The 25,446-nt window shown below is 42.3% G+C and overlaps 1 protein-coding gene across 4 annotated transcripts in view; it reads left to right on the top strand.

Annotated features, from left to right (window-relative positions):
* The first annotated feature begins 2,265 nt into the window (after nucleotides 1–2,265).
* The window catches only part of LRGUK (leucine rich repeats and guanylate kinase domain containing), an 87,877-nt gene continuing 64,696 nt past the window's right edge, over nucleotides 2,266–25,446 (top strand). For 2 of the 4 annotated variants that reach the window (XM_033957542.1, XM_033957543.1), the window contains exons 1-5: nucleotides 2,266–2,450; nucleotides 11,236–11,343; nucleotides 12,057–12,138; nucleotides 14,403–14,503; nucleotides 17,681–17,762. In XM_033957542.1, coding sequence (XP_033813433.1) covers nucleotides 2,337–2,450; nucleotides 11,236–11,343; nucleotides 12,057–12,138; nucleotides 14,403–14,503; nucleotides 17,681–17,762 — 487 coding nt within the window. In that variant the 5' untranslated portion in view covers nucleotides 2,266–2,336. Of the gene's footprint in view, nucleotides 2,451–11,235; nucleotides 11,344–12,056; nucleotides 12,139–14,402; nucleotides 14,504–17,680; nucleotides 17,763–25,446 lie in introns of those variants that run through there. The other 2 variants (XM_033957544.1, XM_033957545.1) reach the window with 2 other exon arrangements.

Below are 25,446 nucleotides of genomic sequence, written 5' to 3' on the forward strand. Positions count from 1 at the left end.
TAAAACTGCAGTGAGCACTAGAACACCAACACATACATTGTAAACCTAAACAAGCCAGATCCCGCACAGTCAATTGATCCTGTAGTCAATGCCAACTGAAAACTATGTCCTTTTCATACACGCAGAACAGAGATACATACACCCTTGCCCAATATGGAATAATCACAAACTAAAAATAGAAATATGTAGACAAAAGTTAAACTGAACTGCCAAGAAACCAGATCTGCATACAATGCAACACCACAACACCACAAAAACAGTGACACATGTCCCCTAATGCTGTGCAAAATATAAAGACAGTAGATATAAATTTGAAAAAAAAACCAGATACATAACAATCACCACTTTACAAATTAACCAATGCAAATAAAACAAATAATGAGAAATAAGAAAATACCATTTTATTGGATTAATCAAAATACCATTTTATTGGATTAATCCATTTTTCAATTAGTTTTCAGAGGCCAAATCTTTCTTCAGAACAGAATAGTACAGTATACTGCTGTTATGGTATCCTATCCTGAGGAAAGGGGTTTAGTCCAAAAAATTGTCTTATTTCCATTTCCTATTTATAAACTTTTATCAATACAGTTACAATACTACTTGATTCTAAGTAAAGCAACAAAAAATCTTTTTACCTTTGTCTATGCTTTAATCATCTTCTCTTTGCTCTCTTCTTTCTATACAGTGTTTGTCCTCTCTCCCTTCCATGCAACATCTGCCCTCTATTTGCCCCTTCCACCCAGCTACTGCCCACACTCTCTCTGCCCCTTCCATCTACTGTCCACCCTCTCTCTCTCTCTCTCTTCCATATGGCATCTTGCCTCTTTCTATGTCCCTTCAATAAACTGTATATCTGGGGTCCCTTCTCTCCTTTGCACATGATTCATTTCAGCTTCACCCTCTCTCCATTTTTCTGTCTCCACCCCCTCCCCTATGCTTTGGCATCTCTATTTCTCTTCTCCTTTCCTTCCTTCCTTTCCACTCCACACCATGGTGTGGTATCTCTATCTCCTTCCCTTCCCTCATGCCCTGGCATGTCTTCCTCCCCCCTCCATGGTCTGGTATCTCCTTTCCTTTTTTCCTTTCCCTCCCTCCCATGGACTTGGCATCTCTGGTTCCTCTCCCTTGTCTTCCTTCTCCCTTCTTCCCTCTCTCTCCCCAATTGGGTGCTGCTGCAGCAGCATATCTCTCCCCCCTTCACTGCACAGCATTTCTACCCCCCTTCCTTGCCCAGCATGTCTGGCCGGTTCCCCTGCTGAAAGCTGCGGGCATCCGCTCCTTGCGCGATCTGCGGCTGCGTCGGAAGCCTTCTATCTGACGTCAGAGAGAACGCTTTTGACGCAGTCGCAGATCACGCGGGGAGCGGATGCCCACGGCTTTCACCAGGGGAGCCAGCCACAAGCTGAGCAATGCCAGTGAGCACCCGCAGACACTCCTGTTTACTGCCACTGCTGCTGGTTAAGGAAAGGCAGCAGCGGCAGAATAGGGATGGTGACTGGCTGTGCACCCCCTTGGGGCATGCACCCGGGGCGGATCTTCCCCCCCCCCCTTGGTATGCCACTGCTGCAAACTTAGGTCTTATTTAGACAGGATGCTTGCTTTTCAAGCAAACAGTCCTGGTTGGGTAATTATATCAGCGGAGCCATGCTGTCCTATGGTGCTTTTAGAAAGAAATTAAGACAGTATTATTTGACAAATTTATCTCTTAATCTGTGCTTTTATCTTTAACATAATTAATTTTACTCCATTAATTTTTAATGTCTTTTTAATATAAGATGCTGTATTCCTTTTCATATTATTTTGTATTTCACTGATTTGTGGTATAGAAAAATCAAGTTATGTTATGTTATTTGCTTTTCTCTTGAAGGTTCCTCTCCCTAACAAAGTGCTGAAGCCACCTCGCCTCCCTCATGCCGAGAACTCAATGTCCCTCAAAAGGTGGTGGTTATTATTATTATTATTTGAAACCTCAGCAGTTTCACTTCAACCCCAAATGTTCTGCTCAAGATGCTTTGATTAAAAACAAGGTTTAGAACAACAGCTTCTGCCACGTCGTCTATCCTGAGGAGGGATCCGGTCCCGGGTAAATGGCGGATCCAGACGGATCTGCCGTTTCGTTCGCCTTCGACCTAAACCGACTCTACTCGAGAAGCTCGTTGCGGCCTAATTAATCTTGACCTCGGCGTCTGGCGGGAAAGCCGAGCGCGGCCCCGCGAACTCCAACTCCCAGCAGCCTCCGCGTCCGGTCCCGTCTCCAGGTAACCGGCCGATAAACAACATGGCGGTGGACGGCCCGGCGGGAACCTCCTAGGCTGCGCTCAGTGGGCGGGAAAATGACGCGGTCGAAGAAGACGGACGACCCCCAGGCCCCCCGCTCCTACCCCGGCTCCGACCTGCAGGCGCTGAGGGACTGGCGAGCCAAGGACAATGTGAAGGGCGAGATGGAGGTGGGTGAAGGGTTAAGGGGCGCCGACCTCATGAATATGCAGGAGGCAGATTTGCATACGAGACAGACCTATGTGACTGGCATGCAAATCTGCCTCTTGCATATTCATGAGGGATATCTTGAAAACCCGACTGGCATGCAAATTCACCTCATGCATATTCATTAGCAGACCCTAATGAATATGCAGGAGGCAGATTTGCATACGAGAGAGACTTGTGTGACAGGCATGCAAATTTGCCTCTTGCATATTCATGAGGGATATCTTGAAAACCCGACTGGCATGCAAATCCGCCTCATGCATATTCATTAGCAGACCCTAATGAATATGCAGGAGGCAGATTTGCATACGAGAGAGACCTGTGTGACAGGCATGCAAATCTGCCTCATACATATTCATGAGGGATATCTTGAAAACCTGACTGGCATGCAAATCTGCCTCATGCATATTCATGAGGGAAATCTTGAAAATCCAACTGGCATGCAAATCTGCCTAATGCATATTCATTAACAGACCCTAATGAATAGGTATGAGGCAGATTTGCATGCCTGTCACGGGTCTCTTTTGTATGCATATGGCTCCCAAAAAAGGAGGCCGGATACAGACATCTGGGTTTTACTTCCATCGCTTTCAACAGAAGTAAAACCCGGATGTCTTAATCCGTCCTCCTTACTTCTGTTGTGTTCAGTGGAAGTAAAACCCGGATGTCTCAATCCATCCTCCTTACTTCCATTGTTTCAGTGGAAGTAAAACACGGATGTCTCAATCCGTCCTCCTTACTTCCATTGCTTTCAGTAGAAGTAAAACCCAGATGTCTCTATCCGTCCTCATTACATCCATTGCTTTCAGTAGAAGTAAAACCCGGATGTCTTTATCCATCCTCATTACTTCCATCGCGTTCAACAGAAGTAAAACCCGGATGTCTCTATCCGTCCTCATTACATCCATTGCTTTCAGTAGAAGTAAAACCCAGATGTCTTTATCCATCCTCATTACTTCCATCGCGTTCAACAGAAGTAAAACCCGGATGTCTAAATCCGTCCTCCTTACTTTCATTGCTTTCAGTGGAAGTAAAACCCAGATGTTTCAATCCGGCCTCCTTTTTCTGCAGCCATATGGTAGCCCTAATTAGGGATATCTTGAAAACCCGACTGGCTGAGGGTCCCCAAGGACAGGTTTAAGAACCACTGGACTATAGCATTTAGCGCCCCTTGATGAATTTCCCCCTCCCTAATGACTTCCCCAGAGTTACAAGGCGCTGCAGTGGGAATGAGTTTGGCTCCTCTAGTCTCGGCCCACTGCACTGACCATTAACAGGCTCGGGGGATACTGGATTCTCGTTAAGACCCTGGGCTCTGCTGTCCAGGTGTCATCGCTGGTTCAGATAGGAGAGCAAATACATTTTTCTGAATAAATAGGTTTCTGTCTCTGCTGGAGGTTCTCACATTCCTTCCGTTTGTGTGGTCCAGCAATAAAATCATGCTTGCTGACAGACTATTATGAATTAATATTAATCAGTACACATGGTCTTCTCGATTAGAGCTGTTTAAAATCAGAAAATAGATCATTAGCAAGTAAAACTTATTTATTGTATGGAGTTATTTTCTTATATTTTTTTCTTATTATTATATTGTAACTACTTCTGTGGACGTTTGACCCTAAGCAAATAAGCAAATGTAATAAACCTGAACTTAAAATATAACTCTCCCTCCTTATTATGCCTTAAGTGCATTGTCCTGAACACAAATATTTGGTGGAATGATTTCTTTTTTTTTTTTTTTTATATATATATATATATTTTATTAACTTTTCAAAATTTATGTTCCAAGCTTTACATCTTGTGCAGAAAGCATAATCTAAGACATAACAAATTGAACAGAATTCATCAAATAATAATACATTCCTTAATTACACTCAAGTCCTCATAAGTGATCCAAGAAGTAGAAAAAAGAGTAATTACTGAAGTATAATGTTTATACTAAAGATATGTATAACTGATGCTGAAACATAGGACTTATTCAGTCTATACAGTAGTTGTTGTTACACCATCCTTTTCCAAGCGTTTTAGGGAGAGAAAACTAACTAAGTGAGAAGGATCTACAAACACATATTTAATTTATAACATTTTTATTGAAGAAATCAGTAAATATACAATATTATAACACAATAAAAGTCATTAAATTAAAATTCATCATATTAATTTCCATCAAATATCTTTCATTTCTTCAAAATATATTTCCAAAATACCCATTACATCTCTCAATACCCTCCCCCTAATTCCTACCCCCTTTCCTTTTTCCTATTGACCTCTCCCCCCTATCCTCCCCCAAAATTTAGTTTTTAACTTTTTTATTGAAAGATTCATACTAAACCCCCCCAAACCCAATGAAAGTTGACAAAAACAAAGAATAATAAAAATAAAGAACTGGAATTTTAGATAAATAATCATAGCTTCAATGTAAATCATTAAGAATTAAACTTCTTGCCTTAGCTGAAAGATTCTGAATATACGGATCCCAAATTTCCATAAATATACAAATTTTCCTAGCCGAACGCCTAACTTCCCAAGTCTCAAATAACAATAGACGATGAAATTGATTCCTCCAATACCAAAAACTAGGAGCTTCTTTTGATAACCAAAATTGCATAATACATTTATGTCTATTATACACGCCTTTTGAAATAAGAGACACTTTTTTTTACCAAAAACCCCAAAAGCCGCAGCTTTTCCAAAAATTACTCCCCTTGATGAATCTACAACAGAATTACCCCATATTGAGCCTAAAAATAACAGGATGGCAGACCAGAATGACCTAATTAAAGGGCATGACCAAAAAGCATGAACTAAAGTACCAGGATCCTTATTATACTTAATACAAAATTGGGGTATTAATTAAACCGGCATGAAAAGCTTGAATTTGTGAAAAATAAGCTCTATGTAAGACTCTAAATGAACATTCCCTCCAAAACTTTTGGGATTCTATTAATAGCTTGTGTAAAATCCAAAAGTGAAATTTGACTTCCCAATTCCTCACTCCAATTCTGTAAAATTTTTTCATATGTACGATCAGGTAGTAAATCCCACCACCATTTATGTAATAAGGAAACAGAAATAGATATATCTTCACATTGATTAAAAAAAGAAAGAATTTTTCCATGTACTCCAATTGAAAAATCCATTCTTTGTAATTTGTTTAAATAATTTACCAATTGCATATATGCAAATAAAGATCCAGGACCCCTTCCTACAATGGAAGAAAGATCAGGAAAACTCCTCATCTTACCATTCTCATCCAAAAAATGTGCTAAATAAGAAATACCTTTAAATCCCCAATTTCTAAAAACCCTAGATGGTATCTGATAATACACTTGCAAGGGTACGGTAAAAAGAAAATACCCCCTAATTGGGTCACCCCTGATTTCAACGTTAGAAATTCTCGTCTCCTCTTCTGCGTTTCTCTCGAAACGTCGGGGAAAATCTGTATTTTTAACCCCAGAAAGTCCTTAGTTCTATTTTTAAAGAACAATTTAAGAATCCAATCTTTATCTGGAGATAACGCTACAGTTAACAATAAAGCAGCTGGAAAAGCTACTTCTGTATCGGATTTCTCCAAAAGTGCAGAAACATCCAAAGGACCTTCTTGCTGGTCACGGTCCTGAATTTCTTGAGACTTTATAGGTAAATAATAAACCCTTGTAAGGGGAGGTAGGGAATTTTCTGGTATTTCCAATACATCAATGAAGTAGTGTTTAATCATATCACGTGGAGTGATTGAGGGAATCTTGGGACAGTTTATCAGACGTAAATTGTTAACCACGATTACAATTCTCAAGGGCCTCAATCTTCCTCCTCAGCATAACATTGTCTTTTACAAGTTTCAAGTTTTCAAGTTTATTGGGATTTATCTACGCAATATCATATATTTCAATGCGTATAACAATTGTTTTTTAAAATAATTAAAAAATTGGGGAGGACCAAAACAAGATAATATAAACAAATTTTCACATTCTATTACAAACTGGTACAAAAGGCAAAGGGGGGTGAACTACAATTTTTAAGGAAAGAAAAAGAAACTTTTAAGGAAAAACACATATGGTGGGATCACATAACCAGAATATAAAATAAAATAAAGAATATTTTGGCGACCTACTCATAAAACTCATTAAAAACTAGGATTTAGTACTTGTAGATAATGTTTTCTATGCTTTGAAAGCATCCTTGTACAAAAAGCTTTTAAGGGAGCGCTTGAATTTTTCATTATGTAAATATAGTGGTAAATTGTTCCAGAGTTGGGGTGCTATGACCGAAAAGATAGTGGATCTCCTGGTCCCTATTATTTTTAAAGACGGAATAGTTAGTAGATGTTGTTGTTTTGATCTGAGTGTCCTGGATGAAGATGATTTTGTATAACTGTAGTTATCTCTGGTGTCAGGTCAAAAGCGCGCCGGGGCGTGGGGGGGAACCTCCCCCCCACTTTACTTAATAGAGATCGCGCCGCGTTGTGGGGGCATTGTGGGGGGTTGTAACCCCCACATTTTACTGAAAACTTCACTTTTTCCCTGTTTTTAGGGAAAAAGTTAAGTTTACAGTAAAATGTGGAGGATTGCAACCAGTGTTCCCTCTAAGCGGGCGGGTGTTGTGAGCAAACTTTTTTCACCGTGAGCCAAAAATATCGGGCGCCAGCAAGTTATGAGCCAACTCGCCCGATTCTCCTCTCGCCGCCCTGCCATCTGCCGTACGCCTCTTCCGATCGTGCGCTGTGACGAGAAACGTGTGCGCTGCGATGTAATATTTTGTGCGCCAGCGCACGCCAGCGCAGCTTAGCGGGAACACTGGTTCAAATGGTTTTATTTATTTCCCCAAATTTATTTTTGTTATACGCATTGAAAATATTTGATATTGCGTTTAAATCAAAATCTCAATAAACTTGAAACGAGTGCCCGTGAGATTGTGGGAGGGTTAAATACTCAAAACTTAGAAGTTTTTGCTACGCCAGCTTTCTGGTATCTTTACATACAGTGGCGTACCTAGCATATGTAACATCCGGGGCCCATCATTTTTTGGCACCCCCCCCATCTGTAAGAAAAACATGATTTTTAGTAACAAACCACACGTCACACATGAGTACCTAGGAAAAGGCAGCATCTTACATATTGCAGTGAGCAGTACATCAATACACCCATTGTAAAACTAAACAAGCCAGACCAGCACAGATCAATCCTACACCGTCAATCCTAACAGAAAACCATGTCTTTCGAACACACAGAACACAGAAAACACCTTCGCCTAGTAAGGAATATGTAATCACAAACTAACCCCTCCCTCTTTTACAAAACTGTAGTGTGGATTTTAGCTACGGAGGTAACATTGATGGTGCCGCAGGGTCCCGCGGGGGGGGGGGGGGGAGGAAGGAAGGAAGAAGAGGAACCGAAGCATGGCAATTGTGGGGAAGTGCAATCCCCCCAATGCGTCCCCTTACCTTACCGACGCGTGTGTGCGCTGTGAAGAGAAACTTTGCGCTGCGATGTAATATTTTGTGCGTGAGCGCAGGCCAACGCAGCTTAGCGGGAACACTGATTGCAACCCCCCCAAACCCCCCCCACAATGCCGGCGCGATCTCTATTCAGTAAACTGGGGGGGCTCCCCAACAAAACCCCCCGTCGGAGCCCCTAAAAACTGTAATTTTCTTCGGCGCGCGCCTTCGTCTTGCGCTCAGTTGTCGGCGCGCGCCTTTGTCTTTCGCGGGGATGTCTATGAACCGTTATCTCTTTATCCATTTTTTTTACTATCTGCTGTCAGGCGGAGTGATTTCGAATTGTTTTTATATAAATAAAACACATATGTGGCACTGTCAGGGTTTGACTTCAGCACTGTTCTGTTCATTCCTCTCTCGTACAAGCCTTCAGCTTGATGTTACAAGAAGACCATATCATAAAAGGCAAAGATGAGTAGAATAATTGTGCTTTGGTTGCAAATATGTACTAATGTAATAAACTAGTCTGTATCTATGAATTGCATTTATGTAATCCAGCTGTTATCAGTGCAGTGCACAGTATTTCTGACTTTTGCTGCTGCTGATTTTTAACACCAGAACCACTACAGAGGTGGTTTGGACCCAGAAGTGTTGCTAGGTTTTGACATGGAGGGGGGGGGGGTGCAGACCTTAATAGGCTGAGCAGCATAGGCACCATTTCATCCAACATCCATTTGGGGGAGCGGCCAATTCCCTTGCACCCCATCTAGCTACACCTCCGTTTGGACCCCTAACAAAATTATGGGTTCTTTTTACAAAGCTGCAGTAGAGATTTCTACCGTGGGCCAGCAAGTAAGTGTTCTGACGCTCTTAGGAACTCTATGAGCGTTGACATTCCTCCTGTCAAACATTTCTACAAAAAGGTACAAGGTGTGGGTGTGGGGGAAGGCCCACTGAAACCCAGGTACTTTTTGGTGTTGGGGGGGCTCGGCACAAGGGGGGACAGGGGGCTATTGATGGCTGGGGGATCAGTGAGAGGGAGGACAGGGTGGGCTATGAATGGCTGGGTGAGGATCGGTGGGAGAGATGAGGAGGCTTTTTTTAATATATATATATACTGTATATAGGTGCAGCTCTTGAGCGGAAGCCCTTCAGCTAAGCCTGCTGCTGCTGCTCTCTCCGCTGATGGCGGCTGGGCAGACGGAAGAAGGGAGGCTGCAGGCAGGAGGAGAAGCTGTGATTAGCGATTACTTTTCTGAGCAGGCGCCAGCCACAGTTCTCCCCTCTTTTACCAGTGCTACTCTGCTCGAATATCATGCATATAATTTCCATGTATTGCGCTGAGTATCACCAGTAAAAAAAAAAAAATCACTCCCATCACGGTGTTTAATACTGTGGTTTGAGCATCAGGGCCCGATAATTTTTTGACTTCAGTGAAACTAGCAAAGAAGTTAAAGACTAACCTATAATCTTGCATGCACATTTCCATACTTAGGTTATAAAACACTGGCGGTCATATGCATAATTTAATTGGCGGAAAGGCTGGAGAGAGGAGATAGTAGAGAAATATTTAAATACCTGTGTGGCATAAATGCACAGGAGGTGAGTCAATTGAAAGGAAGCTCTGGAATGAGAGAGCATAGAACGCGGGTCTGGGGGTCCGGATTTTACAAATGTAAAAACTGGCAACCCTAAGGGCTCTTTTTACTAAGGTGCGCTAGCGTTTTTAGCGCTCACAGGAAATTACTGTGCGCTACGCTTCTAGAATTAACGCCAGCTCAATGCTGGCGTTAAGGTTTAGTGCCTGCAGCAATGTAGCATGCGCTATTCCACGCGTTAAAGATCTATCGCACCTTCGTAAAAGGAGCCCTAAGTAAAAGGCAATTAAAATACTGCAGTAGTAATAATGAAATGTGTGTGTATGTATGTTAGCATATGTGGAGGTGGGTGTGAGATGATAAAGAATTTGCTAAATTCTAAAGCCTGATTTCCCCACCACCACCTGATTCTTAGGCCAGGGGTGTCAAAGTCCCTCCTCGAGGGCCGCAATCCAGTCGGGTTTTCAGGATTTCCCCAATGAATATGCATGAGATCTGTTTGCATGCACTGCTTTCATGGTATGCTAATAGATCTCATGCATATTCATTAGGGAAATCCTGAAAACCCGACTGGATTGCGGCCTTCGAGGAGGAACTTTGACACCCCTGCTTCTAGGCAAACCTTCATAGTAACATAGTAACATAGTAGATGACGGCAGATAAAGACCCGAATGGTCCATCCAGTCTGCCCAACCTGATTCAATTTAAATTTTTTCTTCTTAGCTATTTCTGGGCAAGAATCCAAAGCTTTACCCGGTACTGTGCTTGGGTTCCAACTGCCGAAATCTCTGTTAAGACTTACTCCAGCCCATCTACACCCTCCCAGCCATTGAAGCCCTCCCCTGCCCATCCTCCACCAAACGGCCATACACAGACACAGACCGTGCAAGTCTGCCCAGTAACTGGCCTAGTTCAATATTTAATATTATTTTCTGATTCTAAATCTTCTGTGTTCATCCCACGCTTCTTTGAACTCAGTCACAGTTTTACTCTCCACCATCTCTCTCGGGAGCGCATTCCAGGCATCCACCACCCTCTCCGTAAAGTAGAATTTCCTAACATTGCCCCTGAATCTCAACCTCTCAACCTCAAATTATGTCCTCTGGTTTTACCATTTTCCTTTTTCTGGAAAAGATTTTGTTCTACGTTAATACCCTTCAAGTATTTGAACGTCTGAATCATATCTCCTCTGTCTCTCCTTTCCTCTAGGGTATACATATTCAGGGCTTCCAGTCTCTCCTCATACCTCCTTCAGTCCTGTAACCAGCTCTCCCCCAGCAGTTGTGCAGAATAGCCAGAGTTCCAACTGACCCCTAGCACTGAAGAAGCGCAAGGCCTCAGTCATGCACTGAAGGCTGTCGTATCCCTGCCTATTCCATAACAGGAAGTCTGCATCCAAGTAGGCAGGAACAGGGCAGGCCTTCATTGTCCATATGCTTCCGTGTTTACCTCCCAATCTGTCTGGTATTTCTGACTGTGTTGCCCTCTCCTTCCTGGGTGGGGGAAATATTTGGACTGCCATTTGCCAAGCTCCCTCCCACCCCATTTTAGGCATCCACTTAGTTTGCTAAATGGAAGCACTGGTCCTTGGCGCAACTATGCTGTTGGTTCAGTTATGTACACTGTTTCAGGCAGAGTGCTTGTTGACTGGAGATGTTAATAAGTATTAAATTAGTTGCGCATTCATGCTTTCATCTCTGATTAAATATTTTTCAGGATGAATTTGTTGGGGTGCTGAGAGCAGAAGCAGTTGCTGAAGGGTTGTCTGTATTAGGTCGTTCTGGATCTGGCACTGAGCAGGCGTATTTAAATCTGATCCTGCAGGTGAGCATCACAAAAAGGAAAGCCTTTGTCCTTCGTACCGCCTCATTGTAAATCGCCTTGATCCTTTATAGCAGGGATCTCAAAGTCCCTCCTTGAGGGCCGTAATCCAGTCGGGTTTTCAGGATTTCCCCAATGAATATGCATTGAAAGCAATGCATGCACATAGATCTCATGCATATTCATTGGGGAAATCCTGAAAACCCGACTGGATTGCGGCCCTCAAAGAGGGACTTTGACACCCCTGCTTTATAGGCATAGAGTTAGAACATAAGAATAGCCTTACTAGGCCAGACCAATGGTCCATCAAGCCGAGTAGTTTGTCCTCACGGTGGCCAATCCAGGTCCCTAGTACCTGGCCAAAACCCTGAAGGCAGCCGGTGCGGAATGACTCTCCTCCTCGCCAGTGTGTTGCGGCTCACCTGAAATCTCAGGAGGCACACAGTTTGCGATACACTGGATTAGATAGAGACTTTGCCCTGAAAAGGTCTTCCTTCTAATTTAAAGTCTGACTAATACTGAGGGCTCCTTTTACAAACTCACAGTAGCGGTTTAACGCGCGTAATAGCATTCTAAATCGCCGGCCGCGCTAGGCGCTTCTGCCTCCTCTTGAGCAGGCAGTAGTTTTTCGGCCAGTGCGGGGGTTAGCACGTGATGAAAAGTCGCGCGGCTTTGTAAAAGGAGCCCTGAGTAATAAGTTTATTTTTTTTCCACAGGGTGGTAACCTAACGAATGTTCAAATTCTTTCTGAATATGTGTATATACAACATTTGGACCTCTCATATAATAATATTACAGGTATGTAAGAATCTAAAAAAGCATACATTAGTTTAGCATTAAAAAATGCAGTTATACACTAGGTAAATAACTGCATTGCTGTGCTGACGCAGGGAAAATAAATTTGTTAGAATGATTCAGTGACTTGATTTTGGTTTTGTCCTTTTACTAATGTATGCTAACAAATTAGTGTGCGTTAAGTGCCACGCAATCTGTAAGTATACAGTGAGCTGTGCAGCATGTAGCCTGTATGTAAACCCTTTAGTGAACCCCTTATTATTTAGAAAACAGAACATTTTGGGCTCCCTTTACAAAGGTGCACTAGCATTTTTAGCGCACGCACTGGATTAGCACGTGCTAGCCATAAAATTACCGCCTGCTTAAAAGGAGGCAGTAGCGGCTAGCGTGCGTGGCAATTTAGCGTGCGCTATTCCACACGTTAAGGCCCTAATGCACCTTTGTAAAAGGAGCCCTTTATTTACAGTCAAACCTCAGTTTTTGAGTAACGCGGTTTGCGAGTCTTTTACAAGACGAGCAAAACATTTGCTAAATTTGTGACTCGCAAAACAAGCATTAACTCGCAAAATGAGCAGTCAAATACCTACTGTACACTTCTTCCCACTGGGAGTGCATCCTTGTTGCGAGGTGATGGGATCTGAGGAAGGTACTGGAAATTGAGCGCGCCCACCGCACCTGGGGGAAACAAAGGAGCCTGGCGACAATAGGTCTTGGGTGTAGATCCCTGGATCAGCCTGGAGGGAGTGCGGTGGGCGCGCTCAATTTCCAGGGCCGGGGAGAACTCAATATTCAAGAATGCTCCCTGGAAAAGAAAAGAAAATATGAACTCAATATTCAAAATATTGGGGAGCCAAGATATAAGGAAGGCTCCCATGTTGGTTCCCTCGGCACCCTCAGGCATCCCAAGAATGCAGATGTTCTTCCTCCGGCTTCTATTCCCCATATCTTTGAATTCAGCCTGCAGTTTTGTAATGGCGTCAGAGTTTGTTTTAATGGCGGGGAGCTCTGATTCAGCCTTGGAGACCCAGTGAGTAAGTTGTTCAAATAATTGCCCCCCAAACAATCCATTTAAATCCCTAAGGACTTTGGGGCATTTACCACAGTGGCAGATGCTAGCAGTGGTGTAGTAAGTGGTCTACCCCAGGTGCCATGTTGGTGGGGGCGTGGCACCCCTCCTCCTCTCTGCTCCCCACCTCTTCCCCTCACCAAGTGCCCCCTTTCCCTTCCCCCACACAGTTCTAGTTGCTCATCACCACGAGCAACAACTTTAACATTCTCCTCACGACTGCATCATCTCTCCCGTCGGTGTCACTTCTGGGTTCTGCGCTTAAAAAGTGACATCAGCGGGAGAGATGACGGGTTCGCAAGGAGCATGTTGAAGTTCCATGTGGTGGTGATCAACTAGAGGGAAGGGGGGGCACGCGTACGGTGGGGGGATCATGGGAAGGAGCGTGGGCGGGGGAAGGGTGCCACTGCCTCGTGCACCTCTCACCCTCGCTACGCCATTGGCCACAAGTGCGGCTTTGTAAAAAGGGATTAGTTACTATTAATGCACCTTAATGTAAAAGTACGCATTAATAATGCTAACATAATAAAACCTTTGGGGAACAAATACTTTATTATTCAGTATTAAGAAGAAGAATCTGAAATAAGGGAGAAGGGAAATGCCCATTTTGTCTGATTTGTCACTATCACTGTAATTAAAAAGTGTCTATGTTCACTTAGACTTGCTGCATCTAACCTCGAGTTAATTTCTTCAAAAAGGTGATAATTTTAATAAACGATAGATAAATAGCTTCTCCCATGTTATGTCACTCAGGATCCTATGGAATTTTATTTTATATTGCAGGGCTCCTTTACCCAGGAAGGGAAGACAATGGAGGCATTTACTAAAATATTTTGAAATTTGCTTCTTTAATGAAATCGTTCTTAGAATCACAGAAGTCCTCTTTTCAAGGCAACATTAGACTATGTTAAGGGGGCGTGGGGGTGGAAGGGGGGGTTGTGGAACCAGGAAGTGACATCAGAGGGAGAGCTGAGGTCGGCGTGGGCAGCAGGTTGGAGATGCTGCTCTTGCAGGGGGAAGAGAAGGTGTGTATTTGGCAGGGAAGACGAGGGTGGGGGGTGCCTCCTACCCTTGCTAAGCCACTGAGCAGTTCTTTTGGTACAGAACAGTTTTGTAGTGGGTTTGATTTCAGCTTGTTTGCAATTTTTCTGTTGTGTTGGTTGAAAGACTCTCCCTATATTTAGACTCTCTTCTTTTCTAGATTTGTCTTGCATCAGTCACATGCCATATTTGATAGAGCTTAATGTCTCAAACAATGAGCTGGACACATACTTTGATTTCAAGCCACCCAGGAATCTTAAGGTACAGTATAAATTCAGACATTGGCAACAACAGACAAAACAAACAGAGTGGTTTTCTTTCCTCACAGACCCAAAAAGGGCATTTCAGTAACCAGATGCATCTCCTCTTCCTATAGGCTAAGGCTCTTTACATCTGCATTGTGATGTCATAGAACTTTATGGTTATAGAAACATAATAGCAGATAAAGGTCAAATGGCCCATCTGCAACATCCACTATCACCTCCTCTCCCTATTGGCTAAGGCTCTTAACATTTGCATCTCCTCTTCCTATAGGCTAAGGCTCTTTACAACTGCATTGTGATGTCATAGAACTTTATGGTTATAGAAACATAGAAACATGATGGCAAATAAAGGCCAAATGGCCCATCCAGTCTGCCCATCTGCAACATCCACTGTCTCCTCCTCTCCCTAAGAGGTCTCACAGTTTCTGTCTTCACCACCTCTTCCGGGAGACTGTTCCACACATCTACCAGCCTTTCTGTAAAAAAAAGTCTTTCCTTAGATTACTCCTGAGTCTATCATCTCTTAACTTCATCCTATGCCCTCTCAATCCAGAGCTTTCTTTCAAATGAAAGAGACTCTCCAAACTTAAGGTATCTGATTACTATTCAGTGTATTATAAACCACTTTGAGTGAATCTCTTCATGAAAACTTGGTTAATAAATCCCAGTTACATTGAAGCTATGGTTGTCTTAATTGCATTCCAAAACCTGGATGTTTTAGTCACCTTTCATCCTGGGAGGGAAGGGAGAATGGGAGGGAGGGAGGGGGGAAGGGGAGGGAGGGAGAGGGAGAAGGGAGGGGGTGATAATGGGGGATTATGATTTGTCATTTAAAATGTTTGGAGGAATTAATGTATTTTATGATAATTTTATAGATAGATTATATGGAGTGGAATTTTAAGTATGTGAAGTTATTTGTAAGGAAATACTTAGGAAACCAACCTATACAATCTTAGTCCTCAACAAACGATCTCTAGAACTGTTAATCACCAAGTCTGTACTTTGTTTATTCCACTCAATCTGTAACATCTTTAATCATTGTAAACCGCATAGAACTTCACGGTCCTGCAGTATATAAATTGTTATTATTAATATTATGTATTATATGAATGTATTTTCATTTTGTTCCTTCAATAAAAATGTTTGAGCATAAATCCCAGTAAATAAATAATCTCGGCACCCAATTTTTAGGCAATCTATAGAGAATTGCCCTCCATCACCTGGATTCTATATATGGTGCTTTGGGTAGTGTGTGCAAATTTGGACATTCGCCCAATTTGCCTGCACAAATTAATTAAATAGCAAGGTACAAGTTTCAAGTTTATTGATTTTTGATATCCCGATCATAAAACAAATATCTGACCGGTTTACAATTTAAAAAAAAAACAAGAAATTAATAAGAAGGAAAGTTAGAACTAGTTAATAGTGTATTGGAAAAATTAATAAAAACACATTAAACATATACTGACAAACGTGACTGTGAGGAAAGTTGGGAAGGAGGGAAAAAGTTACATAATATTTGAGGAAATGAGATAGAGGGAAGGGATAGAACATGGAGGAGAAGGGTGCATGGTATAAATGATGTGCGCTGAAATGAAAAAGATATTTTTGAAAAGGATGAGTAGATAAGTGGATATAAAAGATTAGGATTTATTGAAGGCATCCTTGAATAGGAAAGTTTTAAGATTAGTTTTAAATTTAGGTAAATCAGTTTCGTCTCGAAGAGATTGAGGGAGAGAATTCCATAGTGTAGGGGCTGTTATAGCAAAATTTGTTTTCCTAGTATAGTAAGATTCTTTTATGGAGGGAATGAAGAGGAGTTTTTGGTCAGCAGATCGTAAGGTACGGGGAGAACTTTGGGGTATTAGTAATTTGTCCAGGAATAAAGGTAGATGTGAAAGTTTGATTTTAAAAGAAAGCAGTAAAATTTTATAAGTTATGCGGTATGTAACCGGGAGCCAATGTGCTTCCTTTAGGAGCGGAGTAACATGTTCGAATTTTCCCGTCTGGTAGATGAGTTTAATTGCGGTATTTTGTACTATCTGTAGACGGCGGATTTCTTTTTGGGGTAGTCCGTTTAGTAATGAATTGCAATAGTCTAGATGAGAAATGACTAGAGAATGAATAAGGATAGTGATCGAATCAGTATTTAAAGTGGAAATAAGTGAACGAATGATACGAAGTTTAAAGAAGCATGTTTTTACAACTGTACTTATGTGATCATGGAAAGTGAGATCTCTGTCTAGAGTAACACCCAGTAGTTTTATTTTAGTATCCATAAGTAGGGGCGTGGATTTGATGTAGATTGTTCCTGGTAATGTTTCGGATTTTTTAATGGGAAGGAGTAAGCCACAAGATTTGGAAACATTGAGTGAAAGTTTATTAGAAATATAATTAATTAAATAGCAAGGTACTGATAATTAAGGTACTGATAATTAGGTACTGATAATTAAGCAATAACAATTTATCTGCACTAATTGAAAATAATTATGCATGTATCTTTTTAGGCGTATTCTATAAAGAAGTGTGTTTTAAATTCTAGAGCACAGGTCTGAAAAGGGGTGGCCTAGGTGGGTTGTGGGCATTCCAATGATTTGTGCGCACTGTTACAGAATATACCTGATCTGTACCTAAGTTGGGTGCAGGGATTGATCCCACGTTTGTTGGTGTAAATGGTCGCTCTTAAATTTAGGGCTCCTTTTATCAAGGCGCTCTACGGGGGTTAGCGCGTCGGACATTTCATCACTTGCTATCCCCCGCAGCAAGCCTTAAAACTAACGCTTTGCCAATGGAGGTGTTAGTGACTAGCGCAGCAGGCGGTTGAACGCATGGTATTCCGTGCGTTAACCGCCTACCACACCTTGATAAAAGGAGCCCTTAGTCCTGGATCCTGGCGCTAAGAATATTCTACTGTATAAACTGTGCTCAACTTGGAGCGCCATTTATAGAATAGCAGAATTGCGCTTTTTTCAGTGCCGATTATTTATTGCCATACATAGAATATAGTCTTATATGTTTCTCTGTGTTGTATTAAGGTGGGCACACTAGATGGGCCGTGGGCCCTTATCTGCCGTCTATTTCTATGTTTCTATGTTACTCGGAGGATCTGTTTCTGAATTTTAAAGCTAGCTGAAAAGATAGTACAGAAAGTCTGGTTCACTTTTTTTTTTTTCAGGAGGTGGATTTTTCCTTCAACCAAATAAATGAGATGAAGGATCTTTCTGCATACAAGGCACTGACTACCCTCATTTTGGACAGTATCCTTTTAAAATATTCATAAGTTTAAAAAGTTGCATACTTAGGTCCTGTTTTACAAAGCTGCGCGGCAACAGCCCCGAAGCCCTTTAAATCTTTGTGGGCTTCGGGGCCGTTGCCGCTCGGCTTTGTAAAACAGGCCCTTAGTATTACACGGTGATGGGATAATCGCGCGCCAGACGCCAGCGCGCCGACAATCCAGCGCTGACAATTTGGCCCAAGGACAGAAGCGCGCGGGGGAAAAACTAATTTTTTTAAGAGGCCCGATGGGGAGTGTGGGGGGGGAACCCCCCCACTCTAATGCATAGTGCTCGCGCTGCTGTTGCGGGAGGGTGTGGGGGTGAAACCCCCCACATTATAGAGAAAACTGAACTTTTCCCGAAAAAAATCAGAAAAAGTTCAGTTTTCTCTATAATGGAGGGTTCCAACTCCCCGAACCCCCCTCCAACAGCAGCGCAAACACTATGCAATAAAGTGGGGGGTTCCCACCCCAACCCCCCATCGGAGCTCCTTAAAAATTAGTTTTTCCCCCGCGCGCTTCTGTCTTGCGCCGAATTGTCGGTGCTGGATTGTCGGCGCGCTGTTGTCTTGCGCGCCACTGACTATGAACCGTATTACACAGTGGTGCGTGTCCTCTTCCTCCATTTTCAGACTCAGGCATGTCTACCTGGGGGATTTTATGGGGAGAACCCCAATATAATGGTCTCGGCGGGATGGAATTAGGTAAGATGGGAGAAGTTTTATGTCATCTGTATGGGGAAGGGTGGTGTATGTGAACAGTTTATTCCTGTGAGTGACACGGAATAAACTGGAAACGGTTTGCATTTGTGTCTTGTTGAGATGAGTAGCACAACAAAGAAAACTGGGGAGACCCAATAATCCACAGTGAAAACAATCCACCGATGAAACACGGACCGTGTAGGGGCCGGTTGGATTTTTATCACTGTATTTTTTATCATTGTACTTTTTTAAATTGAATTTTCATGGTTTTATATGTCAGTGTTTAATAAATTATCTCCAGAACATCTGTATCCACAGTTTTTTGTTGAGATGAGTGGCAGATTTGTTGAAGATGTTGGGAAGAGCCTTCCACTTAGCCATCTCGTTCCCCTCCAGTCCGTCCAGAATTCGGCTGCATGACTCATATTCCGGGAGAGCCACTATACTCACATTACCCCTCTCATAAAGTCACTTCATTGGCTTCCCATCCGCTTCCGAATACTGTTCAAACCCCTCTTACTGACCTACAAATGCACTCACTCAACTGCCCCTCACGATCTCTCTTCACTTTTCTCCCCCTATGTCCCCCCTCCCCCGCAAGCTCCGCTTAGCTAGTAAGTCCCTCTTATCTGTGCCCTTCTCTTCCTCTGCCAACTCCAGACTCCGTCCCTTCTACCTTGCTGCGCTGTAAGCTTGGAACAAGCTGCCCCCAATCCCTATGGCAGGCTCTATCTCTGGCGTTGTTAAAACCCAGTTAAAAGCCCACCTCTTTGAGACTGTTTTCAGCTCCTGACTCTTCTTACCTTGGGTTCTGCATCCTTTACTCTATATGTCATGTGTGTCTGTCCAAGTTAGACTGTAAGCTCTTCGGAGCAGGGATCATCTATTAAATGTCAAAATGTACAGCGCCGCGTACACCTTTCAGCGCTATATATGTGATAAATGTAGTAGTAGTGTGTGTGGGGGGAGAGAGGGGGGTTGGTGACAGGTCAAAAGCGCGCGACGACAAAGGCGTGCCGACAATCCAGCGCAGACAACTAAGCGCAAGGCGGAAGCGCGCCGAAGAAAAACAGTATTTTAAAGGGCTCCGACGGGGGGAGTGGGGGGGGGAACCCCCCACTTTACTTAACAGAAATCGCGCCGGCGTTATGGGGGGTTTGGGGGGTTGTAACCCCCCACATTATACTGAAAACTTCACTTTTTCCCTAAAAAAGAGGAAAAAAGTTTCCAGTAAATGAGGGGGGTTACAACCTCCCAAACCCCCCACAATGCCGGCACGATCTCTATTAAGTAAAGTGGGGGGGTTCCCCACCAACACCCCCGTCGGAGCCCCTTAAAATACTGTTTTTCTTCGGCGTGCTTCCGCCTTCCGCTCAGTTGTCTGCGCTGAGTTGTCGGCACGCCTTTGTCGTCGCGCGCTTTTGACTACGAACCGAGGGGGTTCTGTAGATATGGGTGAGTGGAGGATATATGGTGGGAGACTGTGTGAGGCTGTCTTTTGAGGGTACAGTGTGTGTAGGAATGTTAGGTTTAGAAGGTATGTGGTAAGATATGGAGCTATTAGAGGGTGGGGGAGGGTGTGCTCCAGGGTGCTCTCGCTGGCCTCCCCCCTTCACATCCCTTACTATCTGCTGGCTTCTTGGCCAGGGCCAGTCCTGCCTCTTCCTCTGGTACAAAGCACTTGGAATCTCTGCAGCACCGATCTTTCAACAACTGCCCAAGCTTCTGCCTTCCTCCCAGCTCCACTTTACACCTGCGCAAATAAATCTATATGTACAAACAGACGGACAATGTAAAGAACTAGCCTCTCTCCCCTCAGATGCTAGGCTAGAAGAAAATACATTTTAAAAAAGGGCGATATGGTAATGTAATGTAATGTAATTTATTTCTTATATACCGCTAAACTCCGTTAGGATTCTAAGCGGTTTACAGAAAAAATAGACAATAGGGTGCATTAAAATTATAAGTAAAATAGGTACTTAGATATTCCCTTACTGTCCCGAAGGCTCACAATCTAACTAAAGTACCTAGAAAAATGACAATTAGTAAAGTAATGAAAAAATAAAATAGAGATAGATGAGAAAAATAAGAAAATAAACATTCTAATAAGACTACAATGGTCTAAAGGACTTTGAAAGGTTGAAAAAGAGGGGAGATAGGAAATAGAAGCAGAAGGGAGAACCGTTGAAACTATAGAATTCTTGGGAAATTTAAATGAAATTTAAATAATAAAGTAGGAAACAAAAACCAAGTGGCAAAACAATGAATGAGAGTTAAAAATAAAATATCATAAACTAAAAAAGAAAGTGGTAGAGTGAAGTAGAGCAGTGGTTCCCAACCCTGTCCTGGAGGAACACCAGGCCAATTGGGTTTTCAGGCTAGCCCTAATGAATATGCATGAAGCAAATTTGCATGCCTATCACTTCCATCATATGCAAATCTCTCTCATGCATATTCATTAGGGCTAGCCTGAAAACCCGATTGGCCTGGTGTTCCTCCAGGACAGGGTTGGGAATCACTGAAGTAGAGAACAGGGAATAAATTAAAGCAGCTGTTCTGGGGGTAGTGCTCAGTTATATTTTGTGTAGCACTGCGTATGTCTAGTAGCACTATACAAATCATTAGTAGTAGTAGTTTGGCGGTTAGAGGCCTTGATTTGAGCCTTTGGATGCCAGAAGGCTCCAGAGACTCAAGGAGAGAATGCAGTAGTGTATTCATTAGGAAGGCCTAAGGATAAATTTCTTGATTCACAAGATTACTAAGAACATGAGAATTGCCGCTGCTGGGTCAGACCAGTGGTCCATCGTTGCCAGCAGACCGCTCACGCGGCGGCCCCCAGGTCAAAGACCAGCGCTCTAAATGAGTCCAGTTTAGCAGGAACGTGTCCAACTTTGTCTTGAATCCCTGGAGGGGGTTTTCTCCTATAACAGACTCCGGAAGAGCGTCCCAATCCTCTCTGGGTGAAGCTCACCAGTAGCATCACCAGTGCTTCTATTAAGCATCCAGTCTCCTTACCACTGTGAGCGCATAAGTATAACATATCTCCTGGAGGCAGCCAGCGTTAGAGCAGGAATGCTTCAGAAAAAAAACAAGGATGGTAATTTGGTTTAAAAAGACTTTTCCTGTACAGTACATCAAGCCACAACTGTCAGGCATCAACATCCCGATCCCTTCATTAACAGGACTAGTTACTTTAGTTTTTAAAATATGTTTATTTGAGTTTAGCCCATGCCTCTTTGTAGTTCAAGCTGAGTTACATTCACGTACAGTGGATAATGCCCTGTCCCTGAAGGGCTCGCTGTTTGAGTTTGTACCTTAGGGTAGTAGAAGGTTAAATGGGACCTCGGGGGAGTCGAGGAGCTGCATTGGGGTTTGAACTGGGCTCTCTGGTTGTTGACCCGCTACTGTAGCCATTCCTCACGCTGTGAAGTGATGCAGTCAGGGATGGGAGGTAGTCTAGAGTTTAGAGCAGGGGGCTAAGAATCAGGGAAGCCAAGATTCAAATCTCACCCATATTCCTGTCTTAGAGCAAGTCACTTACCCTCCCGCTTCCCCCCCCCCCTTTACAAAGCTGCGTTAGGCTTTTTTATTGCCAGCTGCAGTGAGATTAGCTCTGTCACGCATATTGCCACGGGAGGAGGGAGGGGGTTAATTCTCCATTACCATGGGCAGGAAAAGACCTGCCCCACTTAGTACTGAAAGTATGAGCTAAAAAAAGTGATTTCTCCCCCCTCCCTGTGGCTACCATAGAGGAAGTACCCTTCCAACCTTTAGGCCACCAGAGCTCAGCTGATTTATCTGAGCTTGCTAATGTATCCTATTACTTGCTTATAATTTTTATCTCATTTTAAATTGCTTGCATCTTCCCACTGTAAGCTTTTAACTTTTGCCAAAATTTTAGATGATTTCAATTTTAAATATCTATTTGTACTGTATGTATAATGATTGACTGATGTGAACTGCCTAGAACTCCCGGGTATGGCGGTATATAAATCTGTATATTAAAATCTGTGGAGTGGTTGCGTCGTGGGAAACCAATTCTAATTGAGGGATCACAACCCTGAGGAAACCCGTGTAGGGTGAAACATCATTGGTGACAGTATCCCTTAGAATGGACCACCTAAGCTAAGCTAAGTGTTAGCTTTATATTTATATATAAAAAAAATTTTACTTTTGTACTGTTGTACTTTCTGAAAAATTAACATATTCATACTCATAAAACTGGAAAGCATAATTAAAGTGACCCGGTGAGGATTTAATGTATAAATCCAACCACTATGAAATATATTTGAGTGGCTGGTGGCATTTCTGAAGGTCGGCTATACACAAGAAGATCATTACATTACATTACATTACATTAGTGATTTCTATTCCGCCTGTGCCTTGCGGTTCTAGGTGGATTACAAATTATAAGAGATCTGGACATTACCGAGAGAATTGCAAAACAAAGATTATCCAGAGAAATTACATAACAGATTATCTAGAGATATTACTTAATAGATTATCTAGAGATATTGCATAACCGTGATTCATGTACTTTATATGGTGTGGTAGAGGATTCAATTATAAGAATAACATTCAATTATAAGAATTACATTAAATTATAAGAATTACATTTAAGAGAATCAAGTGATTACAGGATATAGTGGAGAATATCAGTATATGCGGGTTACAGACAAGAAATTACCTAACAATGACGTAAGAAGTTTGTTGGATAGTGAGGTAAATGCTTATTTAGGAATCTGAGTATTTTTGGAGGGAAAGGTTCTAGGAGTTGACTAATGTGATCAGTTGGGAAAATCATGAGGGGGTCTTAATATTGACCAACCTTTGTAATTCTTGTTGATATTCATTTTCCCATGCAAATAGACTTCCTTAATAAAAACAGTCTACACTAATTGGATATATAAAAATAAACATTATTATTATTATTATTATTAAATAGGTGAGAAAACTTGATGTACGCCAGATGTGAACCTTTTGTGCTTTCTTATAACACCGGGTACAGTTATTATCATCTTATGTTAATATGGGATATGGGACTATGATTTAGAAATGGAAAGTACCCATTAGTTATTGATGTGTGTGGGTTTTTTTTTTTTTTTTTTAAATAAAAACTTATTTTTAACATCACAGACAAAACTAAGAAATAAATTGCAAAATGCTAGGAAGTTTTTCTTTACCCAACGTGTGGTGGACACCTGGAATGCGCTTCCAGAGGACGTAATAGGACAGAGTACGGTACTGGAGTTGAAGAAAGGATTGGACAATTTCCTGCTGGAAAAAGGGATAGAGGGGTATAGATAGAGGATTACTGCACAGGTCCTGGACCCGTTGGGCCGCCACGTGAGCGGACTGCTGGGCACGATGGACCTCGGGTCTGACCCAGTGGAGGCATTGCTTATGTTCTTATGTTAAAAGGTACAAGTACTGTGAAATGCTCACTTGATCTGGGTTTTTTAAGCCTGGAAAAAATTAAAAAAAAAAAAAAATCACACAGAGCAGAGGGATGATTCCTCATATGCTGTGTTGGAAGGTCCCTGGCTGCTTGCTTGTGAAGTATTCAACCTGTGACCTGTCATACTACATGTATGAGTGGAGGTGCCTGGGTTGGTTCACCCCTGTTACTATGCCATTGGATCCAGAATGTACTAAAAGTTTGGGGGAAAAAATCTGGATTTCAATGCTTTTTTTCTGTTGGTGACATTTTTTTCTTTACTGCATATTTTAATTATGTGGAAGTATGCTATTATCCCAGGACAAGCAGGCAGGTATTCTCACTAATGGATTTCGTGATCCAACGGAGCCCCGATGCGGACGCCTCACAAGCAGTCTTGCTTGATGAAACTCAAAGTTTCGAATCGCCCGTTCAAACAAGACTGCTTGTGAGGCGTCCGCATCGGGTCTCCGTTGGATCACGTCACCCATTAGTGAAAATAGCTGCCTGCTGTCCCTGGATAACAACTGTTACGGTAAGCAACTGTGCTATTAGCATAATCGCTATTTTGAGCGATCCTCTAAGAACAGACCGGTGCAATTTGAGTGTGTTCAGTGCGGTGCACATCCAGCCTAGGAGTACAAACACTAGTTGAATGCACATCTGAAATATTTTATTTCTTCCATTTGTGCGTTGCTCTAGGCGACATTACAGAGGAAGGGGTTAGAAGAGGGTAATGAGGAGAGAAGCATGTAGAATATTTCATAGATAGGAGCACCATCTATGTAAAGTATATGTAAATGAATTAAAGAAATATATAAAAAGGAATAGATGGGAGGAGCCGTTAAACAATAGAATTCAGTTAATAAAATTTAAAATAATTCATTAACTGGAAAACCAAAACCAAATAAGTCTGGCATAAGTCCAATTTCTTGAAGTATTAAAAAACACACACAAGAGCATTGCACTAAAATAGGTATTCATTTAGTTCTTGTATATGCCTCTCTGTTCCTTAAGAGGCAGAATATTATGCAAATGAGGATGGTTGTTTAGCACTGAGAAAACCTCTAGACGCGTTTTCCCAAAGATGGTAAATGCACCTGCCTCTGCTTGTCTGCATTTCAGGGCACTATGAAAACACTCTGCAAACGGAAAGGTCATTACAAGTTTTCTGACACTTGTACACAGAAGCCTCCTCGACCGCATTATAAATGAGTCTTTTGAGTGCAAAGCAGGAAGGAAAACAACTTACTAAGGGCTGCATGTATTACAGTTTTGTGACTATGGGGAAAATTCTTAGTACATATGGCTGTAAGGCAGTAACGGCTCACAAAGCAATAGCAGCTGTCATTAATAGTCTCTGGTTGCTTGTTACGTGTTGAATATTGAACATTCAGTACAGAGCTATGGGCTGAAAAGTTTAGCTTGATAAAATCTGTGGCTTGAAATAGGCAGAACACTGGCAGAGTTTTTAAAAATTAAAATGCAATTTTTTTAAAAAAATTCAGAGCAGGAGGTTTTAAGTTCAT

The sequence above is a fragment of the Geotrypetes seraphini genome, chromosome 9, assembly GCF_902459505.1.
Source record: "Geotrypetes seraphini chromosome 9, aGeoSer1.1, whole genome shotgun sequence".
NCBI classification, from domain to species: Eukaryota; Metazoa; Chordata; class Amphibia; order Gymnophiona; family Dermophiidae; genus Geotrypetes; species Geotrypetes seraphini.